At 41.5% G+C, this 18,864-nt stretch overlaps 1 protein-coding gene across 1 annotated transcript in view; it reads right to left on the reverse strand.

The window, feature by feature from the left end:
• Positions 1-7,755: 7,755 nt before the first annotated feature.
• The window catches only part of XK (X-linked Kx blood group antigen, Kell and VPS13A binding protein), a 53,031-nt gene continuing 41,922 nt past the window's right edge, over positions 7,756-18,864 (reverse strand). The window contains exon 3 of the mRNA XM_067724637.1: positions 7,756-11,810. Coding sequence (XP_067580738.1) covers positions 10,984-11,810 — 827 coding nt within the window. The 3' untranslated portion in view covers positions 7,756-10,983. The remainder of the gene's footprint in view (positions 11,811-18,864) is intronic.

Below are 18,864 nucleotides of genomic sequence, written 5' to 3' on the forward strand. Positions count from 1 at the left end.
CGGTACTAGGAGAGAGGTTATGACCCTGGTGGCTGAAGAATACCACTCTGCCTCCTTTCACAACTCTTGGGACCTTCTCTCTACTTTAAGATGCCCAGAGCTGACTGGTCTGATTGCAGGGCCAGGATTCATCCGCTTAATTAAGCCCTTTACAGGTGAAAGATGTACCCTCTGGCACAGGTGGTGATTTCCCTCCCATTTGTCCTGTAGTTCCAAGAGTTGAGTATTGGCAGTAACACAAAATCCATGGGGTAGGTCTCACAGTCTGCTGTGGAGAGAAGGGTTCTTCTAGATGTGTCAGACCAGCTACATCAGGCTTGGGGGAGATAATAAAAGCTCTTGCTTCTTTCTCTCAGGAAACACTGTCCTTGGGGACTTTGAAGAAAGAGGTGAATGGTCTGGGTCAGGACTGAAGTCTTTCTTGGGCCCTGGCCTGACACCGTCAAATGTCACTATGACCCCTTAACCAAACTCTTCCTCTACAATGTAAGCACTTAATAGTCTCCCTCCTAAACATCAGTTTGAAGAAAATATTTTTTTCTCATTTATCTACTTAAGCAGTGTTAACTTCTTTGGTTCCAAAGAACAAAAAAATGACTTGATAAACCAGGTTTTAGGCTCACCTGTGCTGTGCCTCACTAGTTGGCCTTGAGAAGTTCTATCAGTTTTTCTGGGAAAAGAGGACAGTGGCCCTGAGCAGAAATGTTGTTGTAGCAGAACAGGACTTCAACCCAGAGTTCTTTCCTCTGGGACCCTCATGGTTTCAGCCCAGTGGCCCCGTTAACGCTCTTCGGAGCAGGGCTCCAGTGCTGGGAGCTATGGGGGATACCCTGCCTCAGCCCCGCTGCTGAGGCCCCAGCAGAAACAACTCCTCCCTACTGAGTAAGGGCTGCCTTATACGTACTCTGCCCCTTCATTCCAGGGTACCCCGGGAAATGCCACCAGGCTTGCTTCTTCCCTCGGTCTCCAGCATCTGCCAGACTTAACCACAACTGCAGTTTGGGTAAAGTTTAGGAGTCAGGAGAGCCTAGTGATTAAATGCTTGAGCGTTGACACCAGACACTGTTGAGCTTGAACCCTAACCATACCACTTACTGTGCAACCACAGGAAAGTTCCTTTATCTCACTAGTCTCGGCTTCCTTTTCTGTAAAATGGAAATCATTGCAGTAACAGTCACATAGGATCATTGAGAGGAATCAAAGTGGTCATGTGGATACGATGCTTAGCAGAGTACCTAGCTTGTGTCAACACTATCATTTTGTTCTCCCTCTCATGATGTGGCCCCTGATCCAACCTCCCCTCTCTCCCATGTTCCAGCAACACTGACCTACAAGCTGTTCCCTGATTATAAATGTCCTTTTTACTAATTCTGGGCTTTTGCACATGGTGTCCCCTTTACCAGGAATATTCTTTCCACTGCCTTCACCAGGCAAACACACCTACTCATGTTTCAGATCAGAGCTTTCATATTCTTCCCCAAATCATCATCTTAACTGAACCTTTATTTTTTAAAAATGACAGTGAAATGTCAGGTTGCCCAGCAAATGGCTGTTTCCCCACTCATTTTTGTCTGCAGAACCCTATTTTCGTGGGTGTTCTTCCTCCCATAAGCTAAAGGATGGTGGCCCCTTTGCCAGCCCCAAGGGGTGAATGCTGTGTAGTCAAAGGAAACCATGACAATGTCATTCTCCTTGCCAGAGACAGCTTTAGAGGTAAGGATGTGACAACTCCAGCCAATAAGAAATTTGGGGAATTCTGCTGGAGGGGGCTGGTGGCTTCTAGGAAGAGATTTTCCTCCTGAAAGTACAGAGATACCCAAAGGGAAATCCTTTTTTCTTATTTTGGATTCAGTTGTGTAAATGTGACGCCTGGAGCCCAGACTGTCATCTTGCAATCATAAAGAGACAATGTGAAGATGAAGCAACAAAACTTGCTAGGTCAGATAACAAAATCCTATTGTTTAAGCCACTTCTAAGCAGGTGTTCTACAAATTGTAGCTGAAAGCACCTTGATAGAATTTCTGATAAGGCCAAAGAGGTGAATCGGGAGGTGAACTGAAGAATGTCTAGAAATCATTTCATTATTTTGACAGTTATCATGATTTTTTTGTTTTGTTTTGTTTTTTGCAGTACGCCAGCCTCTCATGTTGTGGCCTCTCCCGTTGCGGAGCACAGGCTCTAGATGCGCAGGCTCAGCGGCCATGGCTCACGGGCCCAGCCGCTCTGCAGCATGTGGGATCTTCCCGGACCGGGGCACGAACCCGTGTCCCCTGCATCGGCAGGTGGACTCTCAACCACTGCACCACCAGGGAAGCCCTATCATGATATTAATATACATTTTTTAGTGCTTGGAAATTGTAAAAGCATTTCACCTTAATGACATAATTGACTTTCTGAAGGTAGAACACTCACCAATTCACATTACATTTTTAAAGTAAAAAGAGTTTCTCATCTCTTGACTCAAGCTGGAAATGAGAGGTGCCAAACGATTTGTGTGTGAACAAACCTCATTTCAAAAGGAAAAGAATACGGCTTCCCTGGTGGCGCAGTGGTTAAGAATCCGCCTGCCAATGCAGGGAACACAGGTTCCAACCCTGGTCCGGGAAGATCCCACATGCTGTGGAGCGACTAAGCCCGTGCGCCACAAATACTGAGCCTGTGCTCTAGGGCCCATGAGCCACAACTACTGAGCCCACGAGCCACAACTACTGAAGCCCACATGCCTAGAGCCCATGCTCCACAACAAGAGAAGCCACCGCAGTGAGAAGTCTCCACAGCACAATGGAGAAGCCAAAAATAAATAAAATTTTAAAATTAAAAAAATAAAAATATGTTTAGCACAAAAACAGAAACATAGATCAATGGAACAGGATAGAAAGCCCAGAGATATACCCACGCACTTATGGTCACCTTATCTTTGATAAAGGAGGCAAGAATATACAATGGAGAAAAGACAGCCTCTTCAATAAGTGGTGCTGGGAAAACTGGACAGCTACATGTAAAAGTATGAGATTAGAACACTCCCTAACACCATACACAAAAATAAACTCAAAATGGATTAAAGACCTAAATGTAAGGCCAGACACTATCAAACTCTTAGAGGAAAACCTAGTCAGAACACTCTATGACATAAATCATAGCAAGATCCTTTTTGACCCACCTCCTAGAGAAATGGAAAGAAAAACAAAAATAAACAAATGGGACCTAATGAAACTTAAAAGCTTTTGCACAGCAAAGGAAACCATAAACAAGACGAAAAGACAACTCTCAGAATGGGAGAAAAAATTTGCAAATGAAGAAACTGACAAAGGATTAATCTCCAAAATTTACAAGCAGCTCATGCAGCTCAGTATCAAAAGAACAAACAACCCAATCCCCAAATGGGCAGAAGACCTAAATAGACATTTCTCCAAAGAAGATATGCAGATTGCCAACAAACACATGAAAGAATCCTCAACATCATTAATCATTAGAGAAATGCAAATCAAAACTACAATGAGACATCATCCCACACCAGTCAGAATGGCCATCATCAAAAAGTCTACAAACAATAAATGCTGGAGAGGGTGTGGAGAAAAGGGAACCCTCTTGCACTGTTGGTGGGAATGTAAATTGGTACAGCCACTATGGAGAACAGTATGGAGGTTCCTTAAAAAATTACAAATAGAACTACCATATGACCCAGCAATCCCACTCCTGGGCACATACTCTGAGAAAACCATAATTCAAAAAGAGTCATGTACCACAATGTTCATTGCAGCTGTATTTACAATAGCCAGGACATGGAAGCAACCTAAGTGTCCATCAACAGATGAATGGATAAAGAAGATGTGGCGGGCTTCCCTGGTGGCGCAGTGATTGGGAGTCCGCCTGCCGATGCAGGGGACGTGGGTTCGTGCCCCGGTCCGGGAGGATCCCGCGTGCCGCGGAGTGGCTGGGCCCGTGAGCCATGGCCGCTGGGCCTGCGCGTCCGGAGCCTGTGCTCCGCAACGGGAGAGGCCACAGCAGTGAGAGGCCCGCGTACCAAAAAAAAAAAAAAAAAAGAAGATGTGGCACATATATACAATGGAATATTACTCAGCCATAAAAAGGAACGAAATGGAGTTATTTGTAGTGAGGTGGATGGACCTAGAGTCTGTCATACAGAGTGAAGTAAATCAGAAAGAGAAAAACAAATACCGTATGCTAAACACTTATATATGGAATCTAAAAAAAAAAAAAAGTCATGGAGAACCTAGGGACAAGACGGGAATAAAGATGCAGACCTACTAGAGAATGGACTTGAGGACACGGGAGGAGGAAGGGTAAGCTGGGACGAAGTGAGAGAGTGGCATGGACATATATACACTACCAAACGTAAAATAGCTAGCTAGTGGGAAGCAGCCGCATAGCACAGGGAGATTAGCTCAGTGCTTTGTGACCACCTAGAGGGGTGGGATAGGGAGGCTAAGAGGGAGGGAGACGCAAGAGGGAAGAGATATGGGAACATATGTATATGTATAACTGATTCACTTTGTTATAAAGCAGAAACTAACACACCATTGTAAAGCAATTATACTCCAATAAAGATGTTAAAAAAATCTGCTGTATAAAAATAAAATAAAATTTAAAAAATACATTTAAAAATAAAAGGAAAAGAGTAGACTGTAAGTACACTTGAGAAAATATTCTGTCAGTGAAAAAACTTTCTAGGGTAATAATCCCGAACAGGAAGGGATAAATTTGGAGATTGAGATTGACACATACACACTACTAATATGTAAAATAGATAACTAATAAGGACCTACTGTATAGCACAGGGAACTCTACTCAATACTCTGTAATGGCTTATATGGGAAAGGAATCTCAGAAAGAGTGGATATATGCATATGTATAAGAGATTCACTTTGCTGTACACCTGAAACTAACACAGCATTATAAATCAACTATACGCCAATAAAAATTAAAAGAAAATAATTCCCAACATTTTCAATTACAAAGGACGTCTTTTAAGGTGACTTCCCACATGATGGTGGTTGAATTTTTAACACCTGTTCATGGTAGGGACTGGAGGGGTGATGACGAAGTTACTTTAAATACAGTGACACTTTTAATCAGTCCTGTTCTATCACTCACAACAGCATACCCATGGGTGTGAAAGACAATTGTACAAATGTGTGCCAGACATCTCTGGATAGTGTCAAACATCCCTAGTTAGTGGAGAGGAACACAGTGCCTCTGCAGTTCTTGGAGGTCTGCAGCTCTACAGCTGGGCATCGTTGTTCTAAAAAATTCTGCCACTCCACTCAAGAAGGTCACCTTGTCAGGAGAAGGCGACACCAGGGAAGCAGTCTCCTCTGCACTGGGGTGGTGGTGGGGACGATCCTGAAGCACCACTCCAAAAGAGAATTTCTAAATCCTGTTTTGTTTCTTGAGTGCTATCGCTCCTGAGAACCTGACTCATTAACTGTCGAATTTAGGTAATTAAAATAGGAAGCCGACTGATAAGAAATTAAACCAGTATGCATAATGCAGATATCTACGGAGGATGATATTCCCAGGGCTCTAGGAAACGGGCTAATCAGGCTTCAATCAGGAACTCATCATTCGGAGAGAGAGAATTAATTCAGGATGGGAGGCAGGGAGGGAGCAAAAGCACAGGCAGAATCTCAAAATCTCTCTGGATGAATCTCTCCTTGGCAGGAGGCAAGTGCTGAAACCTCACACAGGGGAGTCTGGGTGAGAAGTTTTCTGATAACCTGCTGCCAAGAGATGCTGCTGCTGCATCCTGCTGTATACTCCTCAAAGATGCTCTGGGTACCAAACCCTGCTTAAACCTGCACTGTTTTATACGTCCTTGTTCTGATAATTTCCAGAGAAACAACCACACAGAGAGGGTGACAGGGAGGCGTGAGGCATCCCCTCAGGCAGGCTTCTGCAGCGGACACACCTTCTTAGCAGGTTAGGGACCTAGTCTGATAGGGTATCTTGTGCGCTGGGAAAGAAGGGATCAGGGATGTTTCTGAATTCTCAGCTCTGTAGAAATCTCTTCTGATATGAAGTGCCTTTTTTGAAAAAGAGAAGAGGCTCAAAACATCACTCATATAGTGTAGAGTTGGTATTTCTGAGCCCTTTCCCAGCTGCAAAGATGTTCATAGAGAATACAGTCTCCTGGAAGGGGGCACCCGGAGAAATATGGTCATGGAGGAATAATATATACTGTACTTCCTTCATCCCCTTCCAAATCTTTACAAACTTGGGCCTGAACACTGTAAAATGAACTATCACAGTGGGGCAGGGGCAGGGTGTGAGCTACAGGTCCATATATTAAGCAGTCAACACTTGGTGGTTAAAATGGAGATTCATGAAAAAGAATTACCCACAGTTTGCCAGTAAACATCCCAAATTTATGCTTTTAAGCCATTACTACTGATAACATGCATGTTTTCTTCAAATAGATTTTCAAAGTCTGCTATAGTTTTCAGAGCATTCATAGGGAAGTTAAAATTTACTCATACCTTTAAATAAAGAGAACCCATAAAAGAGGGCTGAGTAGATTCACATTGTTAGGGAAGCTTTGTGAAAACAAATGAAGTAATGGGTACAATTGTTAAATGGAATATGAACTCTAGATTAGATACTAGTATTGTATCCATGTTGAATTTCCAGAATTAGATCATCATTCTGTGGCTGTGTAAGAGGATGCCTTTGTTCAGAGCATAAGAGAATACACACTGAAGTATTTAGGAATAAAGGGTCAAAAGAAGGAAAGTAAGAATTATAAAGCAAACATGACAAAATATTAATAGGTGAAATTGATTGAAGGATAAATGAATTCTTTGCACTATTCCTAAGGCTCTTCTATTAGCTTGAAGTTATTTCAAAATAAAACATTTACAAACACCAAATGAAGTAATTTTACATTGACCTACTTAAACACTACACTTGTTGACCTTCAGTTTTCTCAAGGGGTTGATTTAATACCAAGAGATCTCTTTCAAAACATTTCTCCTATAGCCAAGTCTTTCCAAATTGCAAGGTCACCTTCAGAGGAAAGGAAATTATTGCAACAATCCTTGTCTATCTCATGCTCCGAAATAACCCCTTAAATAACTGATTGTTTTTTAGATTCCACATGTAAGTGAAATAATATGGTATTTGTCTTTCTTAAACAAAAAAAAACCCTCATAGATACAGAGAACAGACTGGCGATTGCCAGAGGGGAGGGGAGTTAGGGGGGTGGGCGAAACTGGTGGAGGGGATCAAGAGGCACAAACTTCCAGTTATAAAATAAACAAGTCATAGGATGTAATAAACAGCATGGTGATGGTATGGTAAATAGAATTATTGCAGTTATCATTTTGCAGTGTATACAAATATTGAATCATTATGTTGTATATCTGAAACTAATATAATGTTATATGTCAATTATACCTCAATAGAAAAAATAAGGCCTTTGGACATGCAGAAAAAACCTGATATTTTTTCCAACCACAGATCGCCATTTACAATTTGACTATTCATTTATGTTAATATCAAGTCGCTCATTTGATATTTTATGTTTCTGGATCAGTATACCACTTATGTTGGAGCAGAATTTTAGTATTGAGCGGTGCAGCTTTAACAAATGGAGTAAATGCTTATCAAACAAAATTTTCAGGTGAGGTTACAAAATCATAATTAATCACAACAAAACCATTTGCAAATTTGTTTCTAAAATAGTCCCTGAAGTCAAAAAGCCATGAAAGGACTGTATAAGGAATGAAAAGCAAGGAGAAATGGAAAAATTAATTTATTATATGAAGAAACATAAACAATATTTATTAGAGTGAATGGCTGCAGAGAAGCAGCCTGCAAAACTCACATCCGCAATGTACTGGCTGAGGAGTACTGACACATACAGTCATAACCCATAGCACTAATGTTCTAAGGAGGTTTCCAAGAAAATGCTGTATTTGACAATCAATTTTAAACTTTATTTTTCCCATTTACAAGGCAGAAAAAATTATACCCACATTCAATTAAAGTCTAGCGGGATCAGGCATTCAAATTGTAAAGAAAAATTAACAAAAGAGGCTGCTATATCCTTTATGAAAGATGACATACAAAAATGATAAGCTCATTTGTTATCAAAAGCAATTTCTCAGATTTCAGTGGGTCTTTTTCCTCCAAGTACCATATGTTTGGGTGCTAATTTTTTTTTTTTTTTTTTTTTTGCGATACATGGGCCTCTCACTGTTGTGGCCTCTCCTGTTGTGGAGCACAGGCTCCGGACGCGCAGGCTCAGCGGCCATGGCTCACGGGCCCAGCCGCTCCGCGGCATGTGGGATCTTCCCGGACCGGCGCACGAACCCGTGTCCCCTGCATCGGCAGGCGGACTCTCAACCACTGTGCCACCAGGGAAGCCCTGGGTGCTAATTTTTATAAGCAAATGATGGTAAGAGAAAGGGCAACTGTTGAGTTCTCTCCAAGAGTAAAGGCCATTTACACTTGCCCTTCTGTAAGGCCAAAGGCCGACATATTCACTTAAGACACTCATGTGAATGATGCTACTTGTTTCTTCTCTAACGGTAAAAAAAAAAAAAAAAAAAAAAAACCTGTTATGGATTTGAATAACTATAAAAACAACTCCTTTAAACATGCATGGCACTTCAAAAATATTTTCAAAGCATTTTCACACCTATTATTTAATTTGTTCTTCTGACAACCTTGTGAGGTAGTCTGGGCAAGTATATCATGCAAATTTTGTGGGTGAGGAAACTGAGGCATAGAACAATTAACTAACTTGCAGGGTTGGACAGGGAGATGTCAACCTCTACACTGCACTGTCTCCAGTAATGAAGAAAGTCTAAACATATTTGATGATCTTATTTCAATATATTTCGAGGAAATACTTCACCTCCATCCAGCCAAATGATAATGAATCAGTTGGAGTATCTGTTGCGACAAGTTATGGTATGTAATTAATTAGACAAAGCACGGAGAGTTTTAAAAATTGGAATTATTACTGAAAAAGACATTTTAACTCTCAAGATAGGAGGAAATTTGCTGGTTTGTTTGTCTTTAGGGCAACCTAGTTGTGCAGTCTGAGCTATAATTTTGCCATTTCAGAGGTATAATACAAATAATTTAAAAACAAGATTTCTCAGTTCACTATGACTTAAATTGTGGCCATGAAGAAAAAAAGCAGTGGCTTCTCTTCCCCAAAGTGACTAGACGTATATGGCCCCAAAGCAGGGGTATCTGCATATCAAGAGTTAAAGATGACAAAATGTCCAATTTAGTTACCAAACCTCTTTATCCTTTTAAATGTGGCTTATAATTGGGCTTTAGGAGTGTGACAGACCATCACTGTCAGTTTGGTTTGGGGTCACTCAATAGGCTTACCTACATTCTACCTTAAAATGATTTTAAATGTATTTGAAGGCCCAGATTTTGTAGTGGTTCTTGAGACAGGCTTCTAAACCAAGGCTGGGGAAGTACCAGTCTCTCCATCCCTGGCTAATTCTGGCCACAACTCCTACTCAAACTCACCATTTTAACCTGTCCCCTGACAAACTAGCTGTTAGAAACTCGATGGGTCAGAAAGTTCAGCCATTATGAGTCCTAAGACTGTCAACCCTGATCGACCTGCAATGTCCAGCCTCGTCAGTGACGTCACCTGCTCCCAGGTGTTTCATCATCAAGGTTTTTATGGTAGAAATAATGGTACTAGATCTAGGCATTTTTCCAAGACAACTGAGGATATTCTACAAATCCTTTTATGAAAGAAATATGGTTCCAGATCAAAGGAGAAATTATACTGAAGATAGGAGAGTGTAGGAGGGTAAAATTGAAGTTCTTATTCAAATTAACTCATAATCATACCAAATCAAAATGCATTCAGTTAAAGATAAAAATCTTCTGGTCATGTTAGCTGTTTGCAAAATTTAAAAGTTTCTGAAGTCAACATCTAACTGAAGGTGGGGAACCCTTTTCCTTCAAATAATGAAAATTAAAATGGCCTATATACATATGCTAGGTGAGAAATTTCTGTGTTTTCTAGAAGAACTTAGGTTAACCAAGGTAACTCTTGTCTAAAACTTTCCTGACAGGCAAGGAAGAGGTGGAGTAAAGACTATGGGTTTTATTTTCTTCTTTCCTAAGAAGGCAAATCCTAGCAAATTCTACTAGAAATTTCCCAGAACTGTAAGACAGGACTCAACCTTGATGAGGTTAAGCCTACCTTCTAGCAGATTCATCTTAAACTACCACAAGAAGGTAAGAACTCTGCTTATAAAAGCCTACAAACACTTTGATATTTTAACAACCCTCTTGATCCAGAATTTCTTCAACATATTGAAAGAACACAACTTTTCTAAAATTCTAGGGCTTCCATAACCAAATTTAGAATTCAATTTTGAATCCATGGATCCTTGAGAATAAAGTCTCCAAGGCTGCTACAGTTGGTTGTGTACAAAGAGCCCTGATGAGATGAAAATGGAACATCTGTCTATTCAAAAACCAAACTTGAACAGCCCTCTCTGAAAACTCTGACAGGACTGTTGTGGCTGATGGCAAAACCCCAGTAACCATCTGTGGTCATCAGATAACTCTTGGGTGAAAACTACGTTCAGGGATAATAAAACATTAGGCTACCTAGACCAGCAGTCCAGAAAACTAGAAAACAAGTAAGCCCCTGCCCTCATTCTACCTGATGGATCTAACCAGCCCAACTCAGATATCATGGGTACTTTGTCAATGAAAAGGCCAGTAACGTCTGGGAGAACATGGTCAACTGTGAATGGTGGTGCCTTAGGCTGCCCCTGCAACGCTCAGGGGTTTCCCTGGCTTCTCTCCATGGTTCCCACATGCCCACCCGAGAGCTCTCCGAAGGGGAGAGACTCACAAGGAGTTGAGAGATAACTTCCTGCTTTGTTAACTGTGCAGGGCCCATCACTTGTATGAAGAACAGGGATCAACCCAGCAAACAATACATCTGTGCCTCAAGAGACTCAGGTCCCATTAAGCAGAAAAGAGCTCATCGGCATTCAAGATCTGGCTGGGCATAGAACTTATTTTACTGCTAGAAGGGGTTTCCTCTCTGTCTGCGGATGACCTTAGATCCGTCTTTTCTGCAGACTCAGAGGATTTCCGCCGCCTGCAGTCACAGCAAGCACACTTTAGCCACTCCTGAAAGCTTTCAGAAACACTAGAGGAAAAGAGCTTTTTGCAAGGGTGGAAGAATTGATAGAACACGATCATGAATAGAATGGCCGTGCAGTACCCAATGAGCAGCTGCAGGATCAGCAGGGGTGCGCACACATACATGTAGATGTCAGTCTTGTAAAGATACCACATGAGGAGGAGGAAGGCGTTCTCGATGAATCTCAACATGTAGTACACCAGCAGCTGGTACCAGTTCTGGGACTTGCTGATGAGGTCGGGGTTGTTGATTTTCAGCTGTACCGCTGACCAGCAGAACATGTTGATCCCGGCGTAGAGTAAGGTGAGGAAGCACAGCACGATGGTGGTGCCCACCCGACTGAGGGCCTTCTCGATGTTCTCAGGGAAGGGGGAGCCACTGCACCAGAAGAGGATCCAGGGGTAGAAGAGGAAGCTGAGGAAGTTGAGGAGTATGTCTATCACCACCCAGGTCTTCAGGACAGAGGTAAAGAGGACCAGGACAATGACTCGAGTGGCAATCTCAAAGCTCCTCCAGAGGAAGATACAGACATAGGCCAGGGGCTTCACTTTGACATCATATTCATCGTATTTGATCTTGATGGCGAGGATGTTACAGCGCAAGGCTCCATACACGATGGACAATAGGGAGAGGACCATGAAGAGACCTGAGGAGAGAAGAGAAAGAGCGCTCTCAAGTCTCACCTACACCAAGAATCCTACTGTGGTGGCTGCTGGCAGTCCTCTACCCATATTCCTTGGACCCCTCTGTTTCATGTGCACGGGCTGGCTTCCAGCTATCAGCGTCTGCTCACTGCACCTGAGGGCTTTTCCCAGGGCTGCAGAAGCCTGCTGTGCCCAGGTGCTGGGCAGGCTGAAGTGCCCAGGAATTAATACCCCTGGGAGAGCCCTTCAACACCCCAATCCTAGCCCTGAGAAGAGCTGGAATATAACGAGCCCAGTTCCCCTACCGTTTGGGTAGAGTAACTCGGAGGTGTGTGTTCTATACTGTTTACCGGTGTTTCCTCATGAGATTACTTTCTAGTCACCCACGGTGACTGTTGTCTAGTAACGTTGTCACCTTTATTGGCCGCCTTCCCTGTCTCACTTCCCTTCTCCCACGCTTCTTATACCTTCCTCCAGACAGACATGCACTCAAGTGCTTGTCTCAGGGTCTGCTTCAGGGTCAACTGAAACTAAAACACCTTTCAGACCCCATCTGCTCTGTCTGAATATGTGGAGTCCTTTACACGGTGCGTTTTGTTTCCTCAATCAGCTTACAAGCTCCTGAGGAGTCACGAGTGACCATGTCTGATATTTCTTCTTGATACCCTCAACATATACCAGTGTAGAAACTGAAACAGAAAGCACTCAATAATAAATTGTTCATGAGTTCCTCTCTATCTGCAGGACCTTTTAAATTTATATACTGACTACAGATTGCTCACTTTTCTTTGCTCTTCAGTTATATTCTTAAATTCCATACAGTGCTGAAGAAATGAGAACCTCACTGTTACTGAGTCAATCTGTCTTGGTCTAAAAGGCCTTAATGTTTCAAGGGGTCTCAACTCTAGCTGTTTATTTCTTCAAATGACTGACGGCTAATGGGTTTACCCGGTTTATACCGAGCAGCAGTGTTAGGGGACAAGATGTGGCTCATTTGAATGGAGCATGGTACTATGTTTCAGAGCATGACACTGCTGGCTGTGAGTTCTATTATCTAAAAAATGTACTGCCAACCCATGAGCACAGACTGTGTGGTCAAATCTGAAATACAATCACTTACTGCAGGCTGCCACGACCTCCAAATATTGGAGCAGGGAGGAACCGAGAGTCTGGCTGGGTTCTGTTTTCTTGCCCATAAAATTGAGATAATACCTTCCATGCCTACCTCCAACGTACATATAACAAAATTGTTTTTACTTATAATTTAAAATGCATGGGAATAAAGGGTTCATTTTCTTATTTAAGTTCTGAATCAATGGAAGACATCTACATTTGATGGGCATAAAAACTCGGAAGCTTGGGTAGTTAGTTGCCTGGGAGAAGCTCAGTTTTACTCAAAGCATCAACTCCTCTCATAGCCTTTTGGCACTGATTTAAATCATCGATATCATTCTCTGGAAAGACTGCCATGTACTAATCAAATTTAAAAGACAGAAATACTATCACAGGAGTAGCCTGGGAAGTAATTGGACTGAGTTATTTTTTCTGAGAGGCTAGTTCAATGGAGCATTATAAAGCAGTACATATTGCTGATACACTGTTTTTATTGAAATACAGTTGATTTACAATGTTCTGTTAATTTCTGCTGTACAGCAAAGTGACTCAGTTATACATACACATTCTTTTTTATATTCTTTTCCATTACGGTTTATCCCAGGTGATATACTTTTATATGTATTACACATTTCTACAAACCTTAAGAATCTAGTATTGGATCCTTTTCTTTTAGTCCTTCTGTTTTTTCTACTACAAGAAAAATAACTTCAAATGTAGAATATGAGCTAAGCGTAAATTACCATATAAATTATGTATTCATACACATGCAGTATTTACACTGTTAAATTTACGGTACTTCATCTCCAAGTTACTTATTACTTTTAACAATGCAATGACCCAAACAATTTTTTAACCATCAATCCATTTTTCTCATTAGGTCAATTATTTCCAAATTACGTTTTTTTCTCTGTCAAGAGAGTTAGCCAATTATTACCCAATTGCTGCTTAGTAGGAATTAACTGCTAAGGCCTTCTGAGAATGCAAAGAAATGACTGTGAAATCACTAACTTCAATTATCATTACCAATGTTGGGTGCTCCCTGCTCCCCAAGAAAGGGGCCAGGAAGAGAGAGATACTTGGGAGACAAGAAACTTGAACAAAATGCTTCGAATGTATATTTCTACCTCTAGAGTTAAGTTGTTATCTAATGAATAGCTAGGATGATATTTATGCAAATATCTACTTATTCAGACTTAAATGGAGAAAAGTTCCTGACATCATTTCCCAACCTTCTCTTCCCAGAGTCCACACAACAGGGGATCCGTTGGTGGTCCTGACCTTTTAAGTGGCATGTCATAGAAGTCTAACAGCCCCCAATAATCTTTTTTTCTAAACATCTTTATTGGGGTATAATTGCTTTACAATGGTGTGTTACTTTCTGCTTTATAACAAAGTGAATCAACTATACATATACACACATCCCCATATCTCCTCTCTCTTGCGTCTCCCTCCCACCCTCCCTGTCCCACCCCTCTAGGTGGTCACAAAGCACCGAACTGATCTCCCTGTGCTATGCGGCTGCTTCCCACTAGCTATCTATTTTACATTTGGTAGTGTGTATATGTCCATGCCACTCACTCACTTTGTCACAGCTTACCCTTCCCCCTCCCCGTGTCCTCAAGTCCATTCTCTATGTCTGTGTCTTTATTCCTGTCCTGTCCCTAGATTCATCAGAACCATTTTTTTTTTAGATTCCATATATATGTGTTAGCATACAGTACTGGTTTTTCTCTTTTTGACTTACATCACTCTGTATGACAGACTCTAGTTCCATCCAACTCAATACAAATAAGTCAATTTTGTTTCTTTTTATGGCTGAGTAATATTCCATTGTATATATGTGCCACATCTTTATCCATTCATCTGTCGCTGGACTTCAGGTTGCTTCCATGTCCTGGCAATTGTAAATAGTGCTGCAATGAACATTGTGGTACATGACTCTTTTTGAATTATGGTTTTCTCAGGGTATATGCCCAGTAGTGGGATTGCTGGGTCATATGGGAGTTCTATATTTAGTTTTTTAAGGGACCTCCATACTGTTCTCCATAGTGGCTGTATCAATTTACATTGCCACCAACAGTGCAAGAGGGTTCCCTTTTCTCCACACCCTCTCCAGCATTTATTGTTTGTAGATTTTTTGATGATGGCCATTCTCATTGGTGTGAGATGATGTCTCATTGTAGTTTTGATTTGCATTTCTCTAATGATTAGAGATGTTGAGCATCCTTTCATGTGTTTGTTGGCAATCTGTATATCTTCTTTGGACAAATGTCTATTTAGGTCTTCTGCCCATTTTTGGATTGGGTTGTTTGTTTTTTTGCTATTGAGCTGCATGAGCTGCTTGTATATTTTGGAGATTAATCCTCTGTCAGTTGCTTCGTTTGCAAATATTTTCTCCCATTCTGAGGGTTGTCTTTTCATCTTGTTTATGGTTTCCTTTGCTGTGCAAAAGCTTTGAAGTTTCATTAGGTCCCATTTATTTTTGTTTTTATTCCATTTTTCTAGGAGGTGGGTCAAAAAGGATCTTGCTGTGATTTATGTCATAGAGTGTTCTGACTAGGTTTTCCTCTACAAGTTTTATAGTGTCTGGCCTTACATTTAGGTCTTTAATCCATTTTGAGTTTATTTTTGTGTATGGTGTTTGGAAGTGTTCTAATTTCATTCTTTTACATGTAGCTGTCCAGTTTTCCCAGCACCACTTATTGAAGAGGCTGTTTTTCCTCCATTGTGTATTCTTGCCTCCTTCATCAAAGATAAGTTGACCATATGTGTGTGGCTTTATCTCTGGGCTTTCTATCCTGTTTCATTAATCTATATTTCTGTTTTTGTGCCAGTACCATACTGTCTTGATTACTATAGCTTTGTAATACAGTCTGAAGTCAGAGAGCCTGATTCCTCCAGCTCCGTTTTTCTTTCTCAAGATTGCTTTGGCTATTCGGGGTCTTTTGTGTTTCCATACAAATTGTGAAATTTTTTGTCCTAGTTCTGTGAAAAATACCATTGGTAGTTTGATAGGGATTGCACTGAACCTGTAGATTGCTTTGGGTAGTACAGTCATTTTCACAATGTTGATTCTTTCAGTCCAAGAACATGGTATATCTCTCCATCTGTTTGTATCATCTTTAATTTCTTTCATCAATGTCTTATAGTTTTCTGCATGCAGGTCTTTATCTCCCTAGGTAGGTTTATTCCTAGGTTTTTTTTTTTTTGGCAGTACGCGGGCCTCTCACTGTTATGGCCTCTCACGTAGTGGAGCACAGGCTCCAGACGCGCAGGCTCAGCGGCCATGGCTCACGGGCCCAGCCGCTCCGCGGCATGTGGGATCTTCCTGGACCAGGGCACGAACCCGTGTCCCCTGCATTGGCAGGAGGACTCTCAACCACTGCGCCACCAGGGAAGCCCTATTTCTAGGTATTTTTTTCTTTTTGTTGCAATGGTAAACGCGAGTGTTTCCTTAATTTCCCTTTCAGATTTTTCATCATTAGTGTATAGGAACCCAAGAGATTTCTGTGCATTAATTTTGTATCCTGCTACTTTCCATATTCTCATTTCCTATGTGAGTGTGTGGAGTGGAGGGGCGAGGTCGGAGGGCATTTTGCTGTTTTTATCTTTTGTTAGAAGGTAAGACATCACTTTGGGTAAAGCTGAAAGGAAGGCTTTGGCAATATTCCAAACCCCTGCCACACTTACAAAGTTTCTTCCCATGTAATTCCAGCCAAACGAACTCCTTCCAAAGGAACTCTTCCTATTTCACAGAGAAAATAATTGCTATTAGGAATGAACTTGCTAATTTCCTGACTTGACATCAAGACCTTAATCTTTGTGTTAAGTGGTGGAGAACATTTTATTGCTCAGGATTCCTCTTCGGAGGGGAATTCTGTTTGTAGGACAAGGCAAGCACTTTCTCTGTGGCTTATCCTAGCATTCATTATAATAGCCTCTCAATTTTTTGTATGTAGGAAAATTTCTATTGATATAATAATGCTAAAAGGAAGAAAGGAGGGAGGGAAGGAAGGAAGGAGGGAGGGGAGAGAGGGAGGGAGGGAGGGAAGGGGGAAGGAGAAAGGAAAGAGGAAGGAAAAAAAGGGTGAGGGAGGACCCTTCCCTTTACCCTACACTCCTTTCTGTCTACTGCCACACTCTCTTTCACACTTTTCCTCAACCCTCTTACCACTAATCGAAACACTCGTTTTCCAATCCTCAACTCCTTGCAGTCTGGATTCTAGTCTTGCTCCTTCCTCATCTCTCTGCAACATTTGACATTGTTCATTCCCACTTTCTTGAAACTTCTTCTGTGGAAGTGATCATATCATTTTCTCCTAATCATCCTCTCACTTTTCTTGCAGTCCCTTCTCAATTTCATTCATAGGCACATCTTTCTCTTCTACTCAGGAACCATGGTCTTATTTTTCTCCTTCCTACCAGATTTCTCTTCCGAGATATCTTTATAGGTGCCTCAAAACAAAACAAAACACAAAACAAAACTTATATTTCCTTGAAAATCTCCTCTTACACTCCCTCTAGCAGCTCACAACACCATCACTCCAGATCATTCTATCCAGAAATTTACATGTTAATTAGGACTTTTCACTTTCCTCTCCCATCCCACTCAAATAGATCTCTAAGCTCTTGTTACTCAGTGTGGCTCATGGATCAGAAGCACTGACATTGACTAGGGGTCAATGAAGTGCTCTAGCTTAGACCCTGAAATTCTGAGTCAGAGTCTCTATTTTAACACGATTTTCCGTTTTTCTCAGGCTTTAATGTATGACCATTAAAGTCTGAGAAGTACTGCTCTAAGTTCATTTCTTCCTCCCTTTCTGGCTGTGTCCGTTGTTAACTCTCATAATGGCTCTTACCACAGGGTCCTAACTCATTTGTTTCTCTGCCACCAGCCTTCCTCTCCTCTTCGTCTGCCTGGATAAACCCTACTTGTTCTTCAAGGTTCAGTTAAAGTGTTACCGCCTCAATGATGCCTTTTCTCGGCCTTTATTCAACTATATTTATTCAGTTGTGCTAAATGCTTCCAAGACTCTTCTAAGCTCAGTTAACTGCCACTCTATTGGGAACTCACAGTCACTTAACGCATACGTCTCTTTCCTCACTTGGTACCTTTGGTTTAGTGCAATCTCCTAGAGGCAGCTACTGTTTCATACAGATTTTTATTACAGCACCTAGCACAGTGACTGGCACAAAGTTGGTAACTGATATGTCTGTTGAATAAGTGAAATAAAGATTGTACAATCTGTGACCTGCCCTTTTTTTTTTTAACCACTGAATGAGTAATTGAAGCTCCAAATCTCTCAGAGACACGACTGAAGTGAGCCATGAGAACTCTCAAAGCCCCTTCCCAGATGGTGACTTCTGGGGTCATGGGCTTCCTATGCAAATGCATCTGCTTTATGTGCCTTTCTCAATCAAGAAGTTGCACGTGTTTCCAGCACTTCCAGAGAAATAGGCTCCAAATTAGAAAAGGTCTTTGAGATTTAAGTTTACACTCTAAAGAAAACTCTTCTAGGTATATGAGAGGCTTGCAAAGCAGGGAGATTTAGGAACAGTGCAGTACTTTCTGACCACGGGAATAACTAAGGAAGGTAAGTCCTGCTTCAGGATGTCGGGCCCAGCCAGGATTAAGACAAGTCTGGATTATCTCAGCAGTGTTATCTTCCTGGTCAGTTATCCAGATCACTGCTCTTGCTGGATTCCATGACTTACTCTTACTTGAGTTACCTTTGACCATGTATTACAGGACCCAGGGTTCTGCTTTAATTCCACCCCAGGCCCTGACAACTGGTCAGCAAACTTTTTTTTTTAACATCTTTATTGGAGTATAATTGCTTTACAGTGGTGTGTTAATTTCTGCTTTATAACAAAGTGAATCAGCTATACGTATACATATATCCCCATATCCCCTCCCTCTTGCGTCTTCTTCCCACCCTC

The sequence above is a fragment of the Pseudorca crassidens genome, chromosome X, assembly GCF_039906515.1.
Source record: "Pseudorca crassidens isolate mPseCra1 chromosome X, mPseCra1.hap1, whole genome shotgun sequence".
Classification (NCBI taxonomy): Eukaryota; Metazoa; Chordata; class Mammalia; order Artiodactyla; family Delphinidae; genus Pseudorca; species Pseudorca crassidens.